This window comes from Drosophila biarmipes, chromosome 3R, assembly GCF_025231255.1.
Source record: "Drosophila biarmipes strain raj3 chromosome 3R, RU_DBia_V1.1, whole genome shotgun sequence".
NCBI lineage: Eukaryota > Metazoa > Arthropoda > Insecta > Diptera > Drosophilidae > Drosophila > Drosophila biarmipes.
In genome coordinates, this window is record NC_066616.1 from 4,171,442 (window position 1) to 4,191,236 (window position 19,795).

At 42.6% G+C, this 19,795-nt stretch overlaps 4 protein-coding genes and 1 long non-coding RNA gene across 9 annotated transcripts; 2 read left to right on the forward strand and 3 right to left on the reverse strand.

Moving 5' to 3' along the window:
* Positions 1-117: 117 nt before the first annotated feature.
* Positions 118-4,516, forward strand: LOC108032876 (uncharacterized). Of its 4 annotated transcripts, none has more exons than XM_017106877.3 (5): positions 118-234; positions 2,334-2,512; positions 2,567-2,803; positions 2,906-3,953; positions 4,025-4,516. In XM_017106877.3, exons 2-5 carry the CDS (start codon positions 2,446-2,448, stop codon positions 4,440-4,442), a joined length of 1,770 nt encoding a protein of 589 aa, XP_016962366.2. In that variant the 5' UTR covers positions 118-234; positions 2,334-2,445; the 3' UTR covers positions 4,443-4,516. The 4 variants fall into 4 exon arrangements, with proteins under 4 accessions (XP_016962366.2, XP_043947087.1, XP_050745196.1 ...); XM_044091152.2 differs by lacking the exon at positions 118-234 and adding an exon at positions 1,260-1,839; XM_050889239.1 differs by lacking the exon at positions 118-234 and adding an exon at positions 1,260-1,839 and having other exon boundaries at positions 2,334-2,489; positions 2,564-2,803.
* LOC108032867 (enolase-phosphatase E1) lies at positions 4,482-5,702 on the reverse strand. The gene is made up of 3 exons (XM_017106868.3): positions 5,252-5,702; positions 4,721-4,977; positions 4,482-4,665 (listed from the first exon to the last, which is right to left on the reverse strand). The coding sequence occupies exons 1-3, from the start codon at positions 5,605-5,607 to the stop codon at positions 4,508-4,510; spliced, it is 771 nt and encodes a 256-aa protein (XP_016962357.1). The 5' UTR covers positions 5,608-5,702; the 3' UTR covers positions 4,482-4,507.
* A 1,931-nt stretch (positions 5,703-7,633) lies between these two features.
* Positions 7,634-17,948, forward strand: LOC108032907 (egl nine homolog 1). Of its 2 annotated transcripts, none has more exons than XM_017106967.3 (5): positions 7,634-8,679; positions 16,013-16,298; positions 16,590-16,670; positions 16,726-16,865; positions 16,923-17,948. In XM_017106967.3, exons 1-5 carry the CDS (start codon positions 8,108-8,110, stop codon positions 17,308-17,310), a joined length of 1,467 nt encoding a protein of 488 aa, XP_016962456.1. In that variant the 5' UTR covers positions 7,634-8,107; the 3' UTR covers positions 17,311-17,948. The 2 variants fall into 2 exon arrangements, with proteins under 2 accessions (XP_016962456.1, XP_016962457.1); XM_017106968.3 differs by lacking the exon at positions 7,634-8,679 and adding an exon at positions 14,341-15,014.
* LOC108032908 (probable mitochondrial import inner membrane translocase subunit Tim17 4) lies at positions 8,712-10,225 on the reverse strand. The gene has a single exon (XM_017106969.3). It carries the CDS (start codon positions 9,908-9,910, stop codon positions 9,305-9,307), a length of 606 nt encoding a protein of 201 aa, XP_016962458.1. The 5' UTR covers positions 9,911-10,225; the 3' UTR covers positions 8,712-9,304.
* Positions 10,921-14,218, reverse strand: LOC127011593 (uncharacterized). Its single transcript, XR_007764702.1, has 3 exons — positions 13,160-14,218; positions 12,434-12,790; positions 10,921-12,262 (listed from the first exon to the last, which is right to left on the reverse strand). It is a non-coding gene; the product is annotated as an uncharacterized LOC127011593 (long non-coding RNA).
* Positions 17,949-19,795: the final 1,847 nt, after the last annotated feature.

Sequence of the window (19,795 nt, forward strand, 5' to 3'; positions counted from 1 at the left end):
TGTAACAGGTAGAAGGCAGTGTTTTCGATTCAACAAGCGGACCATTTGTTCTCTGGGGAATACATTGGACTATTTCTTTCCTGTTGTTTCAAATTTACTCGGGGATGTACTATTTTTTCCGGTATTTCCTTAAGCTGAGTATCGCTGTGATAAAAAGCGTTATCCGACTGTGGCCGCTCGCTTACTCCATTAGCTTGCGCACGGGTTTCATCGATGCGAATTTGGCAGGAAAAGGTTTGACCTTATAAGTATTCATATCATATTCAATTGGCTATATCCAATTTCAGTCAGAAGTTTGCAAAGCATTGAAGGAGTCGTTTCCGACCCCGTAAAGTATATAAATTCTTGATCAGTATCACTAGACGAATCTATAAAACCATTTCCGTCTGTCCGTCCGTTTCTACACGTCTCTCAGTTTTAAAGCTGTCAAGCTGAAACATTCCCTTTATTCTTTCTTTGGTAAGTAGTATATAAGTCCGAACCAGCAAGATCGGAGAACTTTACTTTATGGGTCTCATAGGAATAATCGAAAAAAAAAATTTTAAAAAAATGTTTTTCGTTTTTCTCAACATATGACCTCCTACGCTTGGGAATAACATTTTTAATTACTACTGAATTTCAATTTTATGTTAAAAAAATCGGAGGATTATATAATACAGCTCCCATAGGAACGCTCGAAAAATTGGTGGAAAAATTATATATTATACATATATATACAAACTTGGACTTGCCGAAGCTAACTTCCTTTCTTGTTAAGCATAATTTTTTGGAGATTGATGCTCCTTCAAATGGATTTTTAACAAATGGTTTAATAAAACTAGGACTTGTTACATATACTGGACTTTGGTCATTTCCCTAAAAAAAACATTGCATCACTTAAAAGATGAGATCATCATGGGAAGGCTCCCAGAGTCATAACCGCGCCGAATCAGTTCAACTGTAATTATACCCGATACTCGTAGAGTAAAAGGCTATACTAGATTCGTCGGAAAGTATGTAACAGGTAGAATGAAGCGTTTTGGACCCCATAAAGTATATATATTCTTGATCAGGATCTCTAGCCGAGTCGATCCGCTTGTCCGTCCGTCAGTATGAACGCTGAGATCTCGGAAACTATAAAAGCTAGAATAGCCAGACTTGGCGTGCAGATTCCTGCGCAGCGCAAGTTTCAGCGGGGTGACAAGCCTACTCTAACGCCCACAGTCCGCGTCATCGTAAGCGCCAATCGCTTTGCTGCTTATATATCTCCATTTCCCTTCTGCTCCCTTAAGCTGAGTAACGGGTATCTGATAGTCGAGCGACTCGACTATTGCGTTCTTCCTTGTTTCTTCTAAACACGTATAATTATTGCATTACTATACAAAATACAAAGGTGTTTTTAATCGCTTTACACGATCCGAATGTAATAAATGTAAAAAGTGTATTTGTTTAGTAGATCGTACATTTTCATCACAAAAATTGATATCAGAACATTTGTCGCACTATACTTTTAGCTTGTTATGAGGTGTTTTTGCTTAAGTGTATACACACAACAAAAATTTGATCACTTTGGACGGCAGTCCAAGTAGTGAAGAAGCGCACCAGGAGGGGATGTAAAATTGACCAGTAATAATAAAATTGTATTGGATTTGTCTATATATAACCTACAAGGAAGATACAATATTGATAAGGATCACTAGCATCATCAAATCAACCATGTCTATCCGTCCGTCCGTCTGAACGCTGAGATACTTTTGCCCATTACAATACGACAGTCCGTTTAATATATGTATCTTACGTAATTTGATTATTGACTATCAGATACGCGTTACTCAGCTTGAGGAAACAAAATAAAAATAAGTAAGCAGCAATGAAATATTGTAAAGCGCCACCTACCGGCAAATTTTTTTCTATCATAAAAACTCTAGGCGCTACAGATTTTCGCGGATTGTGTGCGTGGCACCACACGGGAACAAACTTGCGCTGCGTAGGAAGCCCAGGAATCTGCATGCCAAGTTTGACTGTTCTAGTTCTTAAAGTTTACGAGATCTCAGCGTTTATACGGACGGACAGATTACCTGTTACATACTTTCTGATGAATTTAGTATAATATAGTGTAGTATAGCAAAATGGGTACATATTGCTTAATCTTGGAATTACAAAGTCTCCGGAAACACGAACGCAATATACGTAACCGAAAAAAACGACCTGTTGTCACCGATTATATACAAAATCGGTGACAACAGGTCGTTTATTTAAAAATAACCGTCATTGGCGTCATTATTCTATCTGTATATATGCCTTTAAGGATAATAATAATAGTAATTTAATATTTATTTTGATTTGATTGGTAGATCGCTAGGAAGGGCATAAACCATTTCTTATCCCTCGTTTAACCAATCCTTGCGACTGCGCGGACGAAGTGCATTCGAAACCAGGACAGCTAGTCGGTGCGTGACCTGGCGAATGGTGGGCCCAAAACGGAAGTGCACAAAAACAAACAATGAAAGGTTACCGCTGGCAACAACTCCAGGTTGAGCTTGGTATTGATAAAGCGCGTTTGCAACAATTATCTATATTCCAGCAGGACAGACTTCCGCCTCTCGCAGCATGAGCTCGCACTTTCTCAATTCCTGCGTGAAAGTGCCCATCGATCCGTGCAATAACTGTCCTGCTCCGGTCTACAATCGCCCTAAGCTCTGCACCCTTGGTGGAAAAAAGCCTCCGGATACTGCTCCTATTGGAACCCAGGAAGCGGAGACGCCTCCGTGGAACAGCCAGATGGGTGTCAGGACTCTAGCTAAATTCTACGACAGTATACCTGGTGAGTTTGGTTTCGGAACCATAGGTTTCTTTTAGGAAACAGGTTTGCGAAGAAGATATTTGAATGAAATCTGAAACATTGAATTATTATTAATTTTAAAAGATTACTGCGACGTCAAGCACCTGCATCAGGCGGAGTTCTACTCCACACTGGAAAGTCTGCGGAGCACTAGCCGTGAACTGCGATCGCAGCCAGCTGCTGCTGCTGCTCAAGAACGATGTGCTAGTGCTACCAGAAGCTCTTTGGGTCAAGGAAAGTCCAAAAAGCGGTCATCTAAGGGAAAGAAGATTAAAAAGCGTTCCCTGTTGCTGGATCCTCTGCCTCTGCCTCAAATCCTGGTGATCCCTGAGCATAAAGATAGATGCGTCACTCAGTCCGTGATCCATACTCCTAACTCCAGTTGCCTTAGCGAGGAGTACGACAAGTGCCTCAGGGACTTAAGTCGTCTGAAGAGCTTCAAGGAGGACTTCGCCGTGGAGGTGGCAGACTTCAAGAGGTCCCTTAAAAGTTTCGAGGCAGAATTTTGCAGGCCGAAGTCCACCAGCAGCAACGCGACTCAAACGCAGACGCAGGACAAAAGTCAGACCCAAACCCGCTGCCAGCCGACTTCTAATCCTGGCCAGCACGCAGCTGAACGAGCCAAGTGCAGGAGGGAAATGCTTCGTAGGTGTTTTAGTGTCAATGATCTTCAAGGAAGTTCCTCAGTGCCCAATCTGAAGCCTACCAAGCTCGCTCAACCCTCACTAAGCAACTATTTCCCATGCAGTAAGGATAAGGATGAAGAAGTTCCCAAGATACAGATACAATCGCCAACCACCTCCTCCAAGCGAAGTAGTAGTGCCTCCACTACAGGAAGGGGGCGAGGAAGACGAGGAAGGGGAAGGAAATCGAAGCCATTATCCATTTCAAAGGAGGAGAAAACACTTCCACCACCGAGCATCTTTGAGTTCCCGGAACCAATACAGAGGCGAACGCCAAGTGTGTCACCGTTGCATCCAGTTTCGCGTCCAAATCTAGCGGCCACTTTAAGGGCTGAAGTTTCTAGAAAAAAAGTGAAGGAGCTAAAGAACAACTGCACTTTTCATGATCCTCGTCCGCAATTTGATTGGGAGGTCCGAAAGACGCCTGCTTGGAAGTCGCTGTCCTTAAAGTGAGTTCAAGTCCCAAACTACACTAATACTTTTAAAATACTAAAACGCCATCGATGTTTTTTATCTTCAGCGAATCCCACAAGGCCTTGTTATCCATCCGGCTGGCTACCCGGAAGGCAGAGCAGGCTTTTCAAGAGCGTCAGTACGAGCTGCATATGGAGATGATGCGACAGAGGGTCAAATCTGCTCCACTTCTTCTCGAGGGGCCAACATTTTGGGGCCCGGAGGTGGGCAAACTAACCCACTCCTGCCGGAGCGAGGAATTGCGACACTCCTGCGAAGGCAGCCGGCAGCGAAGGAAGAAAAAATCAGAGTGCCCAGTGCAAGATTCGGATGCAAAGCTTCAGCAGCTACGCAAGATCTATGGATCCGAGAAGTCATGTTCGAGACAGTCCCAAAGGAGCAAGCGACCCGGAAGAAGGCCACAGGAGACTCCCAGCCACGACAGCGGCGACGACCTGTGCAGCGTAGACCGAGCTTTCCTCTAGAGAATCACCTAATTTCCAAGCACCTAGTCACAATATATGTAAACTTTTTGGATCTTTTTGGAGATCTAAGCCTGCGGTTTATTTGTCGTCGGCTTCAGAGATTGAAGTGGTTTGAAGTCCGGAATAACCTCGTAACTGACTTTTTGATCATCTGTTAAAGCGGCGTTGCCAGGACGCTGAAGGATAATGACTTGCAGTCCCGCAGACCGAGCAGCAGCCGCTTCTAAAATATGAAACATATAGCAATTGAAAGACATTTATATGGAAAAATCTCTCACCTCCTGGAATATCGGTGAGAAACAGTATCTCTTGGGGTTTCTCTTTCAATAAGTTGGCTATATTATCGTAAGATTGCTGTTCCTGTTTGTGGCCGACATGGGTGTCAAAATGAGCACTGAGGTGGGGCAGCAGGTTCCCGGCTATACTATGCCCAAAGATTAACTTCTGGGCAGCCACGCTGCCGCTGGAGTAGACGGCAATCTTGAGGCCAGCAGAACACCAAGACTTAAAGGCTGCGGGGACATCTTCATACACACTAAACGTATAAAGTATACTTAATTAGTAAGAATATATAATACACTATAATAGTTAACTAAAGGTCGAAAACAGCTATGAAATGATTTCCAATTATGCCATGGCTTGCTTCATCACAATTTGTTTAGACTTTCTTACTATGCAAGAGTGGGCAAGACCAGCCTTTTCTATTGGAACACTCACATTAAAAGGTAAGGAACTCTTAACTAGTTAGAAAAAGATTATAAGCCAAAATACAAATTTGTATGCAGGTTTGAAATGATTAAAAAACTTACTGCCCCTTGAGCTCTCCACTGGCATAACCCTCAGACCAAATTAGGCCCTGAAGCGTTTTCATTGGCGTAACCTTCAGATCTTTATCGATAAGGTACCGCACAAAGCCGCTAATTAATTCCACGTTCGCCTCCGCAGGTGCAGCACTTAATGTGGCCTTGTAATCCGAAAACTGTGGCACTTGCTGCAGATCCTGGACAATCTGCTTGGTAACATCTCCCTCCCAGGATTCCCTTAAGAACTTTTCCACATTCTCTCTGGCGTAGGGAAACAGGACATCGTGCACGAAGCTGATGGACGTGGTGGTGCCCTCGATGTCCACAAGCACCACATTGGCCACGCGTTTACTTGTCGCCATGGCGCTTATCAGTGGGATTAAGTTATCAGGCAGATTTTGTTGTTCTTTCGAAGGGCCCAGTCCAGCATCTGTTGGGGTCTGATAATAGAGATGGCACCTCTGGGGGCGGCTATCGATTGGCAGCGAAACGATCACTGGAATATATATACATAGCTAAAAACAGCTACATTTTTTACATCCTTATAAGACGACCAAATTCAGTGGCTTCGAAAAAATTTGAAAACAACGTAAAATTTAAAACATCTTGAACGCTTGCATGTACATTTTTTTTGCGCCAAATAATTATTTCATTGTTAGTAGCAAATGAATCCATTGATTCCATTCAGGCCATTATAGTGAACATTAAATAGGGATTATTGTGGTCCAAGATGGACGGCACGCTTGGACTCTTTTATGTATTAAAACACCTTTCTCCGTTTTGACAATATTTATTTTTAAGCTACACTTTTGGGCGGTGCAGCAAGTGCTAGGTCTTGCCAAAAAGGACATAAGCTGGATGTTGTTAAAATAAACGAAGCAAGCATGCCATATCTGGCCAACATCCATAGTAAAATAGATGTTATTTTGATTTTTCAGTGATGAGCAGGTGATTTTCGTACAAAATTGATATAGGTTTCACTTTCGTAGCCAGTGTTGTGAAGCTTTTGTTTTTCGTGTTTATTTATAAAAACTACTAAAAAAAACAAACTTAGTTACAGTCATATTCTTATATCCATCTCCCTCGCACTTTTTTAATTTTTTTACATTCGGCTCGTTTTATGAAAATTGTACAGCTCGTATTTAAGCTTATTGAATAGCAAGCTGTTTAACATCATCTTTCATTTTCAGGACCTTCCAATAGAATTTGGATACACACAACAAAAAAATCAATGCAAGGTTTGATACTCTATCCTTTTGCAATGTGCCAATTTTTGTTGATTAATAACTTTAAAACGGGTTTTTTCACTAAAATCTGTACAACAGTTGAGTAATCTCAAGAGCTACGTATACACCTTAAAATTTTATTTGAAATCTTTAGAACCGTTTTTGAAAAATCAGAAAAAAAGGCTAAACAAAAATTTGGATAATTTATAGTATTTCGGAATCTCTTTTTAACGACGTATAGCTCAAGTCTTTAGTTTCAATACATCACAAATTACGGTATACAAAATTTAGCTATTTAAAGCTGTTTTCTCATCAAACAAGCTAGTTTACCGTTTTTAGGTGGGACAAATGTTTTTTATATTGAACTGTTAACACCGTCTAGAATTTTCAGGAATCTAAAATAACGTTTTGGGATAAACTGACAAACCAGTTAAAATTTTCATTTTGAGAGAACCGAAAAATTCTTTTACAGTGAAGGTATTATTCGATGCGTATTTTAAGTGGTAATAAACCTAAGTCTTGGTATGCAATTCTTTTAGTTTTTACAATACCGTTCGATTGATGTATCACTCGAAACAATAGGACGATTATTGCAGATTTTCATTTCTTCGGGTATATATAGTAGTCACACAGCCCTAAATATGCCCACAAAAAATTAGTACATCGAAAAATGTTGGTGTAGCCTTTTTCAATGCAACAGACTAGTAAATCTACAATCAAATCTTTAAAAAGTTACTTTGCTTATGTTGAACCTTACATCTTTATTAGACCCTCGCAGAGGGAATCAAATTTTCAGTCAGAAATCAGTCTCTCAGCTTTGAAGCTATCGGGATGAATCCTTCCCAAAAGCCGTATATAAGTCTGAACGAAGCGGATCGGGCAACAATGGTATGGTTCCCTTGGAATGATCAAAAAATATGGTGTTTTTTGACATATTATCTTCTATACTTTGAAATATCATTTATTTAATGATATTATTAATTTAATTTTTTTTTAATAAAAAAGTAAAACTACGTTGGTTTTTAACAAATTAACTTATACATGGTCGCGTTGCAGAAACCCCCTTTGTCTGAACAGGATATAAAGATTCTAGCGTGACTATCGATACCGATGTATAGCCCGTTACCAGTGCTGTGCAGCGGCGCTATGAATATCGGTATCGCTTGACGCACATCGCTAGGAAATAAAAAGTTTGTGTGTTGTCTTAACAATTTGCATTTTTTATTAAATTTCAAGGATTTCGAGTTGAAAATCGATAATCAGGCGGTAGGCGGGCACCGAGAAGAGTGCAGAGTGAAAAAGCCAACGAAAAACCGTCCCAAGAAAGTAGAGTCGCGAGCAAATCCAACAACAACGCACATACAGCTGCCCGTGTGTTTGTGTGTGTGTGTTGAATGTGCGTTTTTTTTGTTTATTTGGCAATTCGGTGGCCTACGTGATTAAAATAGGCGCAGGCGGACTAACAGTGAAATGTTGGCTAAAACGAGCCGAGTGCCGTAATTCGCATTGATAATTGATAGCCGTAATCTGCGAGTGCGAGTGTGTGAGTGAGGGGCGAAGGTGGGGCTGGACAGAGCAGAGAGAGCAGTCAAGGTTAGAGTCGGTCGTCGCCTTCGGCTCTCTCCCACGAAATGCAATGAGCAGGGGTCGCGGAAAGGTCAGGGAGTCAGCTAGCAATACCGATTCCCAATCCGGATCCAAGTCGGCCATGGACCCGCCGCGCTGCTCCACTTGCGGCACCCAGCAGAACCTGCTGCGATGCGCCAAGTGCAAGGCCGTCTACTACTGTTCCCCCGCCCACCAGCATCTCGATTGGCCCGACCACCGCACCGCGTGCCGCCTCCTGACCCGCCAAAAGGTCAACAGCAGCAGTAACAACAACAAGCAGCAGCAGCAGCAGCGGCAGCAGATCCAGCAACTACAACAGGCGGTGGCATCCGCCAATCTGGAGGGCAGTGGCGCCGGCGCCAACTGCTCCACCGCCCAGATGATGACGCCCGCCCACCAGGCGCAGAGCTGGCCCTCCGAGGTGGACAACCTGCTGAATCTCCTTGGCCAGCCGGGTAGCCAAGAAAAGGCTGCCACTGCGGAAGCGGAAGTCGGTCAAAGGCAGCAGCAGCACCAGCACCACCACAATCATCACCATGGCGAAAAGAGCTCCAGCTATCAAATCGGACTGGCGGATGCCAGCTTCATGGGATCAGGAAGGTAGGTCCTGGGTGAAAGGAAACATGTGTATCTGTGTGTCTAACTGCGTAGATACTGATTTGTTTAATTTGGAAAATAAACATCAAAAATTCCTGAGACGTGCAAAAGATGTTTTCATAAAGATCTTTTTTTTGTTAAAGTCTAAGGCCTAAATTTAAAATTTTGACATTTTTTTTTTGTAACCAAGTAAGATTCTTTAAAATTAATTTCAGACTTTTGTCAAAAGGCTTTCATGGCTCAATTCCATTATTCGTATTCAACCTTTTACTTGTAACAATAGAATCGTAGCACTACTCAACTATGGATTTTTTCTGTTACTAGGTTTAAAATATACATATTAGGACACTTATGAAACATTCCATCATAGGTTACTCTCAAATAAATGGGATCCTGAGATGACGTAGAGACTTGCTTCCAGTTGATTATTGAAGAATATAAAATGAAAATACATAAACGGAGAATACTGGTGGGCTAACACATAATTTGGAAGAGGCGCCACAAAAACGAATACTTGACTCATAACAGAAAGTTCTGGCGAACTGTATCAGCTAATCTCGGCCAGCTTAACCAGATCGAGCAGAGAGCGCAAAGGCTTCTCCTTTCCCTGTGCCTCAACTGCTTCCGATTATACATCCTGCGGGGCCATGTTGTGCGCCCTATATTTTCTACATTTATCCAACACCCGCTTGAATTCCGCCGCGGTTAAATTCTGATTATGGGAGGAACGCGGACTTTCCACGTCCTCGACAGATGTTTCCCAGTGCGGTCTCTTCGGCTGCTGGACATCTGTGGCTATGGCGGCATTCGCGTTGCCGTCGTCTGCATAAATCGTGGCCACTGCTGCTCCGGCTCCTTCAAGCATTGCTAGGACGAGGCATCCCACAAAGGCGCTGTTGGCCATGGCCCGGATGCCATTGCGTGCTGCCAAAATCCCGCCGGTGGCAGCTCCACTGACAATTGAGTTCCAGGAATCCTCCCTCTGGCGATACGAGATCACGAAGCAGTCCACCGTGCTGAAGGTGGCGCCCCAGATGGCAAAGCTGCCGGCGATGGCCGGAGTCCGCAGCCTAACCGACTCAAAGCCGCCGTAAAGGCCACGCCGCAATCCGGCGGGAGCATTACGAAATCCCTTCAGATACTGGAACAACGATCCTCCTATTGTGCCCATGACAAAGGCGCACCCGCAGTCCTCCACAATCCTGATGGGACAAGGCTGGCGATTGTACTCCATGATCTCGGCTCACATCCACGGGCTTGGAGGTCGCTTTAGAGTTTGTGCTTTTCAAAGAATCTTGTTTTTACTCTATTTTAGTCGAAATCGTGTGTGGATGGAGTACACATCATTTCGAGACTGTTGCCTTATGACTTTTCTCTCCGTGCTAACGTGATGCTTTCCATGATCGAAAACCGTCGGTTAGAATATTTTATGAACATTATGCTGAATTTCCTATGCTTAAACTAGTTATGTACCGATCGTACAAAAAAAAGAACCATAACTTGGTAACGTAGCTGAAATCGCAGACATTTAGTTTGAATTTTATTTGGTACTTTTCATTTCAGAAAGTTAAAATATATTTAACTATTTATTTATATTTAAATAAATAAAACTTATAATAAATCGTTCTCTGAAAGGAGAATTTTACTTTCCCGTTACTTCTTCTGTTTATCTTGTTTTGATCAGCAGTGATCTCACCTGATAAATAGTTATTAAATGTGACTGAACCAACACTGCGATTAGAATGCACTTGAAATTGCGTTTGCTTGTTCGTAGAGCCAAATGTACAGACCAAGATTAGGCCCCACATGTGCATTCTCTTCGACGTAGGCCCCGTCCCGCCCCTCAGCGGTCTTCACTCGCATATATGTATCAAGTCACTTACCGATAAGCGGGTACGTGCCCAATCCTGAGGATCGACAAGAAAGAAGGCCAAGCATGAGGCACAGCATGTATTAAGTGAAAAGTTTATGGTTGTTTTGATCTTTAAACTTCTTGGCAACTAAATCACTAATTCAGAATTCTTTGCGCCTCATAGGCACATGAGTATGTGTGTCGAAGGAAAAAATTCGGTTAGGCCCGACCTGTTATCTAAATGAACTATCATTTATTGCTCATCTAACGAAAAATTACATGAAAGGAACCTTTTCCGGAAAGTTATTCTAAAGCTGGCGCAAAGCTTAAATTGTTTGTATTGTTTGTATACCAGTTACTCGTAGTCTGACTGGTGCAAAGACTTTTTAGGATTTAGGATTTTCAGTGAGTGGAAATTTATTTTATTGATCTATTAATTCCAAATGAAATCGCGTTGGCAATTTCTGTTGCTCTCACAATAGAGATATTTAATGTCTTTCATTTTAAGGTTTCTTTTACTTTTACATAATTTAGTTTAAGTCAAAAGTGATGGGCTTTATATTTTTTACCTGTACCACACTTGGGCCGAATGTTCTCCAGGTGGGCGTTTTGGTGACTTAAAGAATTTGCTGGTTAAAAATAGAGTTTTTGGTTCTGATTTTCTCTTCTTTAAGGCTTCAGGTGTGATTTCAGGACTGCGCAACGAATTCGCGTTTGATTATCTCCGTATTGTTCACACTCTGGCGCGAGATGACACCTCCCAAGTCGAGTATTTACCTTTGGCATTACGTGCCCGGCGGTGCAATGCATATGGCGAACGCGACCGTAGCCGATCTGATAGCACCTGCAGTCACACTCGCAGTCGCAGTTTTCCGGACAGAGGTGCTGACTTGTAGTTATTCTGTTGCGCAGTTCGTTGCGTCCGAATCTTTGATACTCGCTTATTTATTTATTTTTGACTTACACCCCGGCATTAACAGATACAACAAACATGCACCGCACACACTGGAACAAATATAGAATTCTTTCGCAATCGTTGGGCATAACTTCCAGTGAATTGGGCTGAGTCATCAGTAAAACTCGGTTAAATAAAATTATGGCTTACAGTCAATACGCATTCCCTACCCCTCTTAGTATCTGTTCTACGTTTGCAATACTTTTCTGTACAAACCCACAAAAGAGGTTAGTTTAATTTACCATTCGTTCATTTGTCATATTCCAAGTGTATTTAAACACTGGTTGTTCCTTTCGCTTAGCCAACCTATTGCAAAACCTTTTGTCAACGAGTGCAGTACACGCCGCCCCTTTTTTGGAGCTTCTTATCGCGCGGATTGGGTGGTCTGTTCAGCAGGGTGGTCCGCGCCGTTTTGCCTACGTGCCGAGGATACGCAAGCAATCGTTTGAATCGCGCTATCGGAATTACCATTTGCTTTGGCTCCGAGATATCAATCTGCCGCGGGATGTGTTGTTCTTTATCAAACACTTAGAAGTCAGGCCAGCGTGATCTCTTTTTCAGTGGTTTGCCAAATCCCGGCATTGTTTATAAATGGGCTAGATTTGCTGGTGTGCCTGCCAGGCAACTCCCCAGGAAAGTAAACAACACGGTTGCGCAAACTCGATAAACAACGACCGCCCAAAACCGCATTCATCCGCCGCCGACTGTCAATGTCACATATTTGATAGGAAGGGTCAATAGCCATTTTCCGGGCGATCCTTGTAGATGGTTGCTGAAGGCTGAAGATGAGAGATTATTGCTTGGTCACCTATTTCTGGAGGCGAGATAGTATGTCTAATTTGAAATTGTAAGCTTCCGAAAAAACTTACAGTTCATTCATTTCCGTTAAGGTACAAAAATTAATTTACAATAAAAATTGACATATGCGTATATTATACATTTCTTCTTACCACATTTGAGATATTTTTGAGTATGAAGTGTAATCTATTAAGTTACATTTTTTCGAGCCATTCTATCCGAGCCGCACTCATGACCTCTGTTAATTCATGAACCTGTGGCAGTACGCAGCGATAGATCTCGAACCTAAAAGAGCCCAAGCGAACTACGTAGGCAGACGCACGTCATCAAGGTCGTCTGCCCGCAGTGCGTGTGCGTCTGCCGCGCCCCTGTACCCGCTGGTTTTCCACCCACCAAAGGGCCGGGGGCTTCGCGTGGTACACATGCCGCAGTCGCCGCGGCCGCACGTAATACATCACAGACGAAGGGCTCCCATCGATCATTACAATGTACACAGCAACATGTTTGCACTGAAAGAAACCAGAGTACCATTTGATGGGTACGATGCGCAGCGAAAGGGAGGGAGGCTATCGTTGATATGTTTGGTCTGTGCGGATTACTAACTAGTAGGTCAATAGTACGGGTAGTAGTAAGTAGTTCTAATCCTATTCTATGGCGTTACACTTCTTTGGGTTAGATGTAAGACAAATATATATATTAAAACTGTAATGATCTTTATTCCATATTCAGAAATAAAATCAATGAAATAGTATAAGGAGGCGAATGTTTTTTTCTGACTTAAACCATTTTAAGCCAACTAGTTTGTTGGTTTTAAGTTAGTCACAAAATGATGGGACTAGCCAAAGATCTCTGTGACAGCGTGGATAGATTTCATTTACCCATGTTGTTTCGCACCACTGTATCTCTGAGTGTGCTCCGCTTGGCTCCGACTTTGAACTGGGCCGTTGACCCAATTCTGTGGGCCGTACATTCGCATTGCTTCCGCGTGTTCCGCCGTTCGCAGCTCATCCTCGGTTTATTTTCAAAGCATTTCAGCAGACATTTGTATCAAACAATTTAGATATCTAATTCTGCCCCCCTCGCTCTCCCTTCGCCGGCGATTGTCTCTTTCTGACTCACTGGGCTATCGCGCTGAGGCCCGTGCGTGTGGCTCCTCGGCGCTGTGTGGGTTCGCTCGCATGTGCGTGTGCCCACTGTGCCTCGGTGTGAGTGCTGGGCTACGTGACGATTGTTGCGCCTGTCTTTTCTGCCTTTTCGTTTGGCTTTGCCTCTCCCCGCTTTTCCGCTGGCGTTTGTTTGTGTTTGCAGGGCTTTTCGGACTCGCTTGAAGGGCAGGCGGAACGAGTGCCTTCCGCCCACTTCCCGGGAACTTGCGAACTTGATCAGGGCCCCTGTTTTTGCACGTCCAGCTCGGTCCGCGCTATCTGCAGCTGCCTTTACGTTGAATTTGCCTTGTTCTCCATTATTTGCTCACACTTACCAAGGTGCTGCATATCGCCCTAAGCGGCTGCTTCTTCTTTGGCCGCTTCCCAGGCCCCAATTTTCTCATACACTCGTAGTATCACGGCCGCCATAAGATAGGGGTGGCACCTTTCGAGAGAGGAAATAGCTACAACTGCCGAAATCCATTTTGGCTGGCATATTACAACATATACTTGATAAGCTAGCTTGAACCTATTTGACCTAATCGAATATTTTTGAATGTTTGTGATTTTCTGTCTTACTAAGGATGAATGTAAGGCTTTTTGTTTTATAAGAAAAGTGACATTTGTTTTGTTACATATTCCAAAAATATCCAAATAGCAGGAAGTAACGTCCTGTTCACAATATGTGGCCTACTTAGGATGGCACTTTGTAAACAAACCATGGTCTTGTGCTTGGGAGCACAAATTTTTTAGGTGAAGAATCGCTGGTGGCTTAAAAAAAAACACTAGTAAAACTAAAACCTAAAAGTAGATCTGGCTGTAAACTAGCTAAAGTGCCTTCACCCGCTCTCAACGCTCTGCGCTCTCTCCGAAACGTGTGGCAACGGTACCGAGCGAGAGCCACTGGCGCTGCTCCCGCATTCGGAAAACGAACGGCGGCGAGTGCGGTTCGTGTCGGCTGCTCCTCGTTTACTTAATTTATTTAACCGAACCCAAGCGGTAAACAAACGTGACTAACGGTGCATAAGTAAAGAAAATCAAAACAAACATCTGTCAGGAAGTTAAAAAAAAACAAAAGATCAAATATAGGCAGCTGGCCACAGTAAATGCAATTATTCACACAGCCCACCAACACGCTTGCAACAGCACGGCGCCCTACACCGATGTTCGGTACAATATAACCGCCGGTGTCTCTCTCTGACGCGCTCGCGCTCTCTCCCTCTAACGATCGGGGCCGCGCTGCATAAAACTCGCAGGCGATTTCAGACTTTCTTCACTTGTGCGTGAATTTCTGGAGAAGTAGCTCAGAACCCTCAGACTCCTGAAAACACACCCAGTAACCAGTTCTGGATAAAAGTACAACCCACCCTTCCAAGTGCCAAAAAACTTGACCAATTATCCAGGATCATAAGGGATCCGGAAGTGCCAAAAAACAACAAAGTTCAAGGAATAATTCTAAAACGCAACGCAAGCTGACTAACCAAGGCAAAATGATAACATCCACGACGACGGATTACAAAAACTTCTTCAAGCACTCGGCACATCCCGCCAATGCTGAGCAGTATTTCCGGGATCTTCTGGACAAGCGGTAATGAGATTAGCGATCTTGATGGGGTCAAGGGTTCTTTAGGGACAACCAAGACTCCGTGCTCTAGCCTTAAAGTAGCTTTCCTCCTTTGTAAGGCTTACCATTAAGATGAATTAGTAAGATGGAATTTGTAACAACTAACCCATTGTGGTATTTATTGTTTCCATCAGAATCTTTGAAGTGAAATAATATAATAGTGAAAATGACTACACGATGACTATAGGGAATTTTCTCCTTAGCCAAAGTGCGCACGAGTTTTATACTTTAAATTATCAGATATCGTGGATTTTTAATGCAAAAAAGCAGGTTAACGGTTTTGGTTTGTGGTCTTCAATGTCGTCTTTCTCGTATCTTAATCTGTCGGCAACCTGTGAATTCGCATTTCTACATTAATATGTTGGCAAAACACAATTCGCTTTTTCGTTGTGGATCAACCATGTCGCACGTTTCAGTTATATTTTTTTGACAATAATTTTGACTTTATGACTTAATAGCTTCTGTGAACTTGTGCGAAAATGTTTCATCTCTGTTTTATTTATTTATTTTTCGCAATGTGTAGCTTTGCTTATCCAGAATTGTGCGATCGTCTGGGCCGAATGGTGGAGTGGGCCAGTTTTGTTCTGATCCGTTCAGTTCTGGGTGGCCTACGTGACTGGGACTCCACCGACATGCATGAAAATATTGGTTTTATGGGCGCATCATAAAAAAGTCGTAAAATTGTATGCAGCGCAGTTCTGGTTGTTCTAACGCCTGTAAAAAAGCTTGAATGCAAAAACACTTTTGTTCTATAAATAGCGAGGAAAAGCGCTGTCTTGATCTATAGAGTGCAGGGGATTCCCCAAGGTGACCTCACCAACATAGGCATCTCTAAATCAATTACAGATTAATGGCCTTGAAAGGTCTCTATACTTCTCGCTCTCCTTGTCTCGACTATTTGAAACGCAATTAAAATTCTATTTCTGATTAAAGTTCTTTGTTTCCCTTCTGCTTTCCCGCAGCGAGCGCCGCTATGAGGATCTGTGCCGGAACATCATCAGCGACATGAACCAGTACGGGCTGTCTGTGGTTGACGACTTCCTGGGCATGGAGACGGGTCTGAAGATCCTCAACGAGGTGCGAAGCATGTACAACGCAGGCGCCTTCCACGATGGCCAGGTGGTGACCAACCAGATGCCCGATGCTCCATCTTTGGCGGCGCGCGGGGACAAGATCCGAGGTGATAAGATCAAGTGGGTCGGTGGCAATGAGCCGGGCTGCAGCAGTGTCTGGTATCTGACTAACCAGGTGAGTTGATTACCAAGATTTCCGCGGGCCAAGTAATGTTTCTTTTGCCTTTTTGACGCAGTAGTTAAGAGTTCAGCCTTTTCAAACGCATATTGAGCCTCATCCGACTGTCCATTTTTTTTTTCTCAAACCTAAGGTTTTGCATATTGTATTAAAATTATGTTTTTTCAAAGGTTCATTAAAACGGTTTAGAAAGGCATTCGAAAGCCACTTCAAATATGCCCAAAGAAGTTACGATGTAAAACAAATATTAAAAGAGAACTAAACATCCTTATTTTCAATCATTTCCAGATTGACTCCGTGGTGTACCGAGTCAACACAATGAAGGACAATGGCATTCTGGGCAACTATCACATCAGGGAGCGCACAAGGGTAAGCGTGCGCCGAGGCCTTACCCTTAAGATTTACTTATCGAATGATTTTTTAGGCCATGGTCGCCTGCTATCCAGGATCGGGAACACATTACGTCATGCATGTGGACAATCCCAAAAAGGATGGTCGAGTAATAACGGCCATTTACTACCTAAACATCAACTGGGATGCGCGAGAAAGTGGCGGAATACTTCGGTAAGGCTACATAACTTACTTGTGCTTGAGACCAAGCTAAATCTAAACTATTAATAGGATCCGACCGACGCCCGGAACATCAGTGGCAGACATTGAGCCGAAGTTCGACCGTCTGATATTCTTCTGGTCGGACATCCGAAATCCCCACGAAGTGCAGCCCGCCCATCGAACCCGCTATGCCATCACCGTCTGGTATTTCGATGCCAAGGAGCGTGAGGAGGCCCTGAATAGAGCCAAACTCGAGAACAGCAAGACGAACAATGTGACTGCTCAAGGCCATACCCAGCAGCCGGAACCAGACTCCACCACCACCCCACCCGCCACACCAGCAGCAGCACCTTCATCCTCATCCAGTCTGCCGGCCAGCATGTCTACGGGAACAGGAGCGTTGAATGCCAATGTGTCGAGTAATTCCTGCGCCGCCAGCAGCGAAATATGCACGTAACCCAAGCTGGCGGCGCAGCTAAAGGGCAACCAAAAAGTGTAAATTATTTGTAACCAAACACACATGTATAAAGCTAGTTAAAATTATTTATAGCTCCGGACGGGCGGCAGCCCAAGCCCGAATTGCGAAAGTGAATCAAAGCTCCTTTAGTCGTTAAGCCTTCTAATTTATTTCTAAGTCGTATCATTAGTTATTCTCGCATTAACCATTAGCTTACTGCCTTGTCAGCGTCCGAGTTGATTGTTTACTAATTATTAGTTTGTTGCATCTTTGTCAGGACCTTTTGCCTAGCTCATTCTTAGTTTTTGGCTGCCAAAGTATTATACCTAAAGAGAAGTTACCAGCTTCAATAACATCGGCAACAGTCACGACGCTCATTGTATCCTATCTCAAAATTTTTACAAGCCAGCGAAACGTATGAAAATGCGGTGGCCGGCTCCCACTCAATCTGTCGACTCTCACGTATCTAGTTAAAAAACTGTTTGATATCGTTTACATCTAATAACAAGCGAAAATTAATTTCTGTCAGCAATCTGTTCTCTTGTTATTTTTAAATCATTTAATATGTGTATTATGGCATATCTACACATTATATGTATATTTTTATATTAAATGAAAGCCTGAGCAAATGAAATCTATGTAATTGCGACTTTATTTTTCTGTGGGACTTAACTAAAACAGGTTATTCAAATGCTGAAGAAGTGCGAACTTATAATTTTACGGCATAGAAAACCTGAAAGATGAACTGCTGGGCCGTACTAGAAATTCTGTATTCTCTCAGGATTCATTTTTTTGGAAGCATTTTATTTTTTCTTAAGTCGAGAAGAAGAAGGAAGCTACGGGTCAAGAAATTTCCTGTACAATTCAACCATAATTCAATTCCCTTGGGCTTTTATGCTTCTAACTCTTAACCTCTAACAACCAAACAAAGAATGGGAAGAGTGTACCAACATATCAAAACAAAATAAAATTGATAATAGAAAATACGTAGGCCACGAAATTTGAAGTCACCTTACTTTTTGAACACATCTCGTAACTTTAGGTTTTGTCAAAAAAAGTACGCCCCCTAGTGAAAAATTAAGCCGATTCGATCTATCTTAGTCCTTTTGTTTCAATGAACACTATGATTTTCGATACAGTAAAAGCAAGGGGTTGGCATAAGGCTACAGAAATGTCCTAGAGGTGTATTTGAATTGCAATTGAAAACTGAATGCGGTGTCTAATAACCGAGGTACTCGACTATAGCGTTTCTTCTCACTTAAGCTAGAGAGTTTACATTTTTCAAGTAGATTTTACGATTCTACAAGCGCCAATAAAGCCCATACTAGTGTCAGCCGGGTGTCTTATCCAATTTTGCGACCATAAATCGCAAAAATTTTTGGCACTTACATGTTCGAAATTTTTTCAAAGCGCAGACTTCCTTCCGCCGAAAAGCCATTAAAATTTGCATTAAAATTTTCCCTGAAAGTATGCTTTGCTTTTGAAGATGACTGAGTGACTGACGTACAAACTCCAAATACATTTTTGCTTTACATTTATGAACAACTAACCCAAGTAAGCGGAATAAAATGTATTAATCGGCGGGGGCATTTTTAATTTATCAGTTAGCATCATAGCGTAGAGGAAGGTCGTAATTATTTTTACTTTAGTTTATTTATAGGTTGGATGGGACGAAAAAACATGTGCGTTCGATATTCGTTTTTCAAATATTTAAGATGTAATAATATTGATGAAAAGGCCAAACTTCTTTACGCCGGTCCTTGTTATAAATTTCTTTTGTGAATGATTTTTATTTAAATGTTGCTGCTCTGTTAAAAAAGTGTCTAACATTAACAACAAAACAGAAAGAGAAACCCTATGAAATTCAATTCATTTGTGCGGAAAACACTAAAGCAGCCAGCGACAACGATAGCGGTACTACTGACCATGTCTGTTTATCTCAGACATACATTTAAAATAACAAAGCGATTGGTAAGTTTATCAGCAATATGATAGGTATTTATCAATAAAATAAATTTCTCTTTTTTCGCAAATAGTTTTGGAATAGAATTTCTATATGTTATTTGACAAGGCTTTCTGGCAATGCGCTTTAACTTACCTATAAGCATTTGCTGCCGAAATTAATATCAGTTTAGCGAATCTGTACATAGGTTTAGAACCCAGAACAAAAGGTATGTTTAACATTGAGTTTGAGTGGGGAGTTACGGCCTAGAGAATTTGATTCGAGAGAGTTTGGAGAATTCAATTCAAGAGAGTTTAAAGAATTCACTTCGGGAGAGTTTAACGGTGTAGACTGTGTGCAGAGGTCGAAAGGTCGAACCTTAAAAACCGCGGACATCCTTGAAGGACTTCTGCTAAGGTGCTCGTGGTCGTACATGGTGGGGGGTCCCTTCTCCAGCAGGTACTCCACAGCTAAGAAATTTGAGCAGCTTTTGTCTGCCACGGCTCCGATGTGTAACCTGTCCAGGCATTTGGTGTCCGCCAA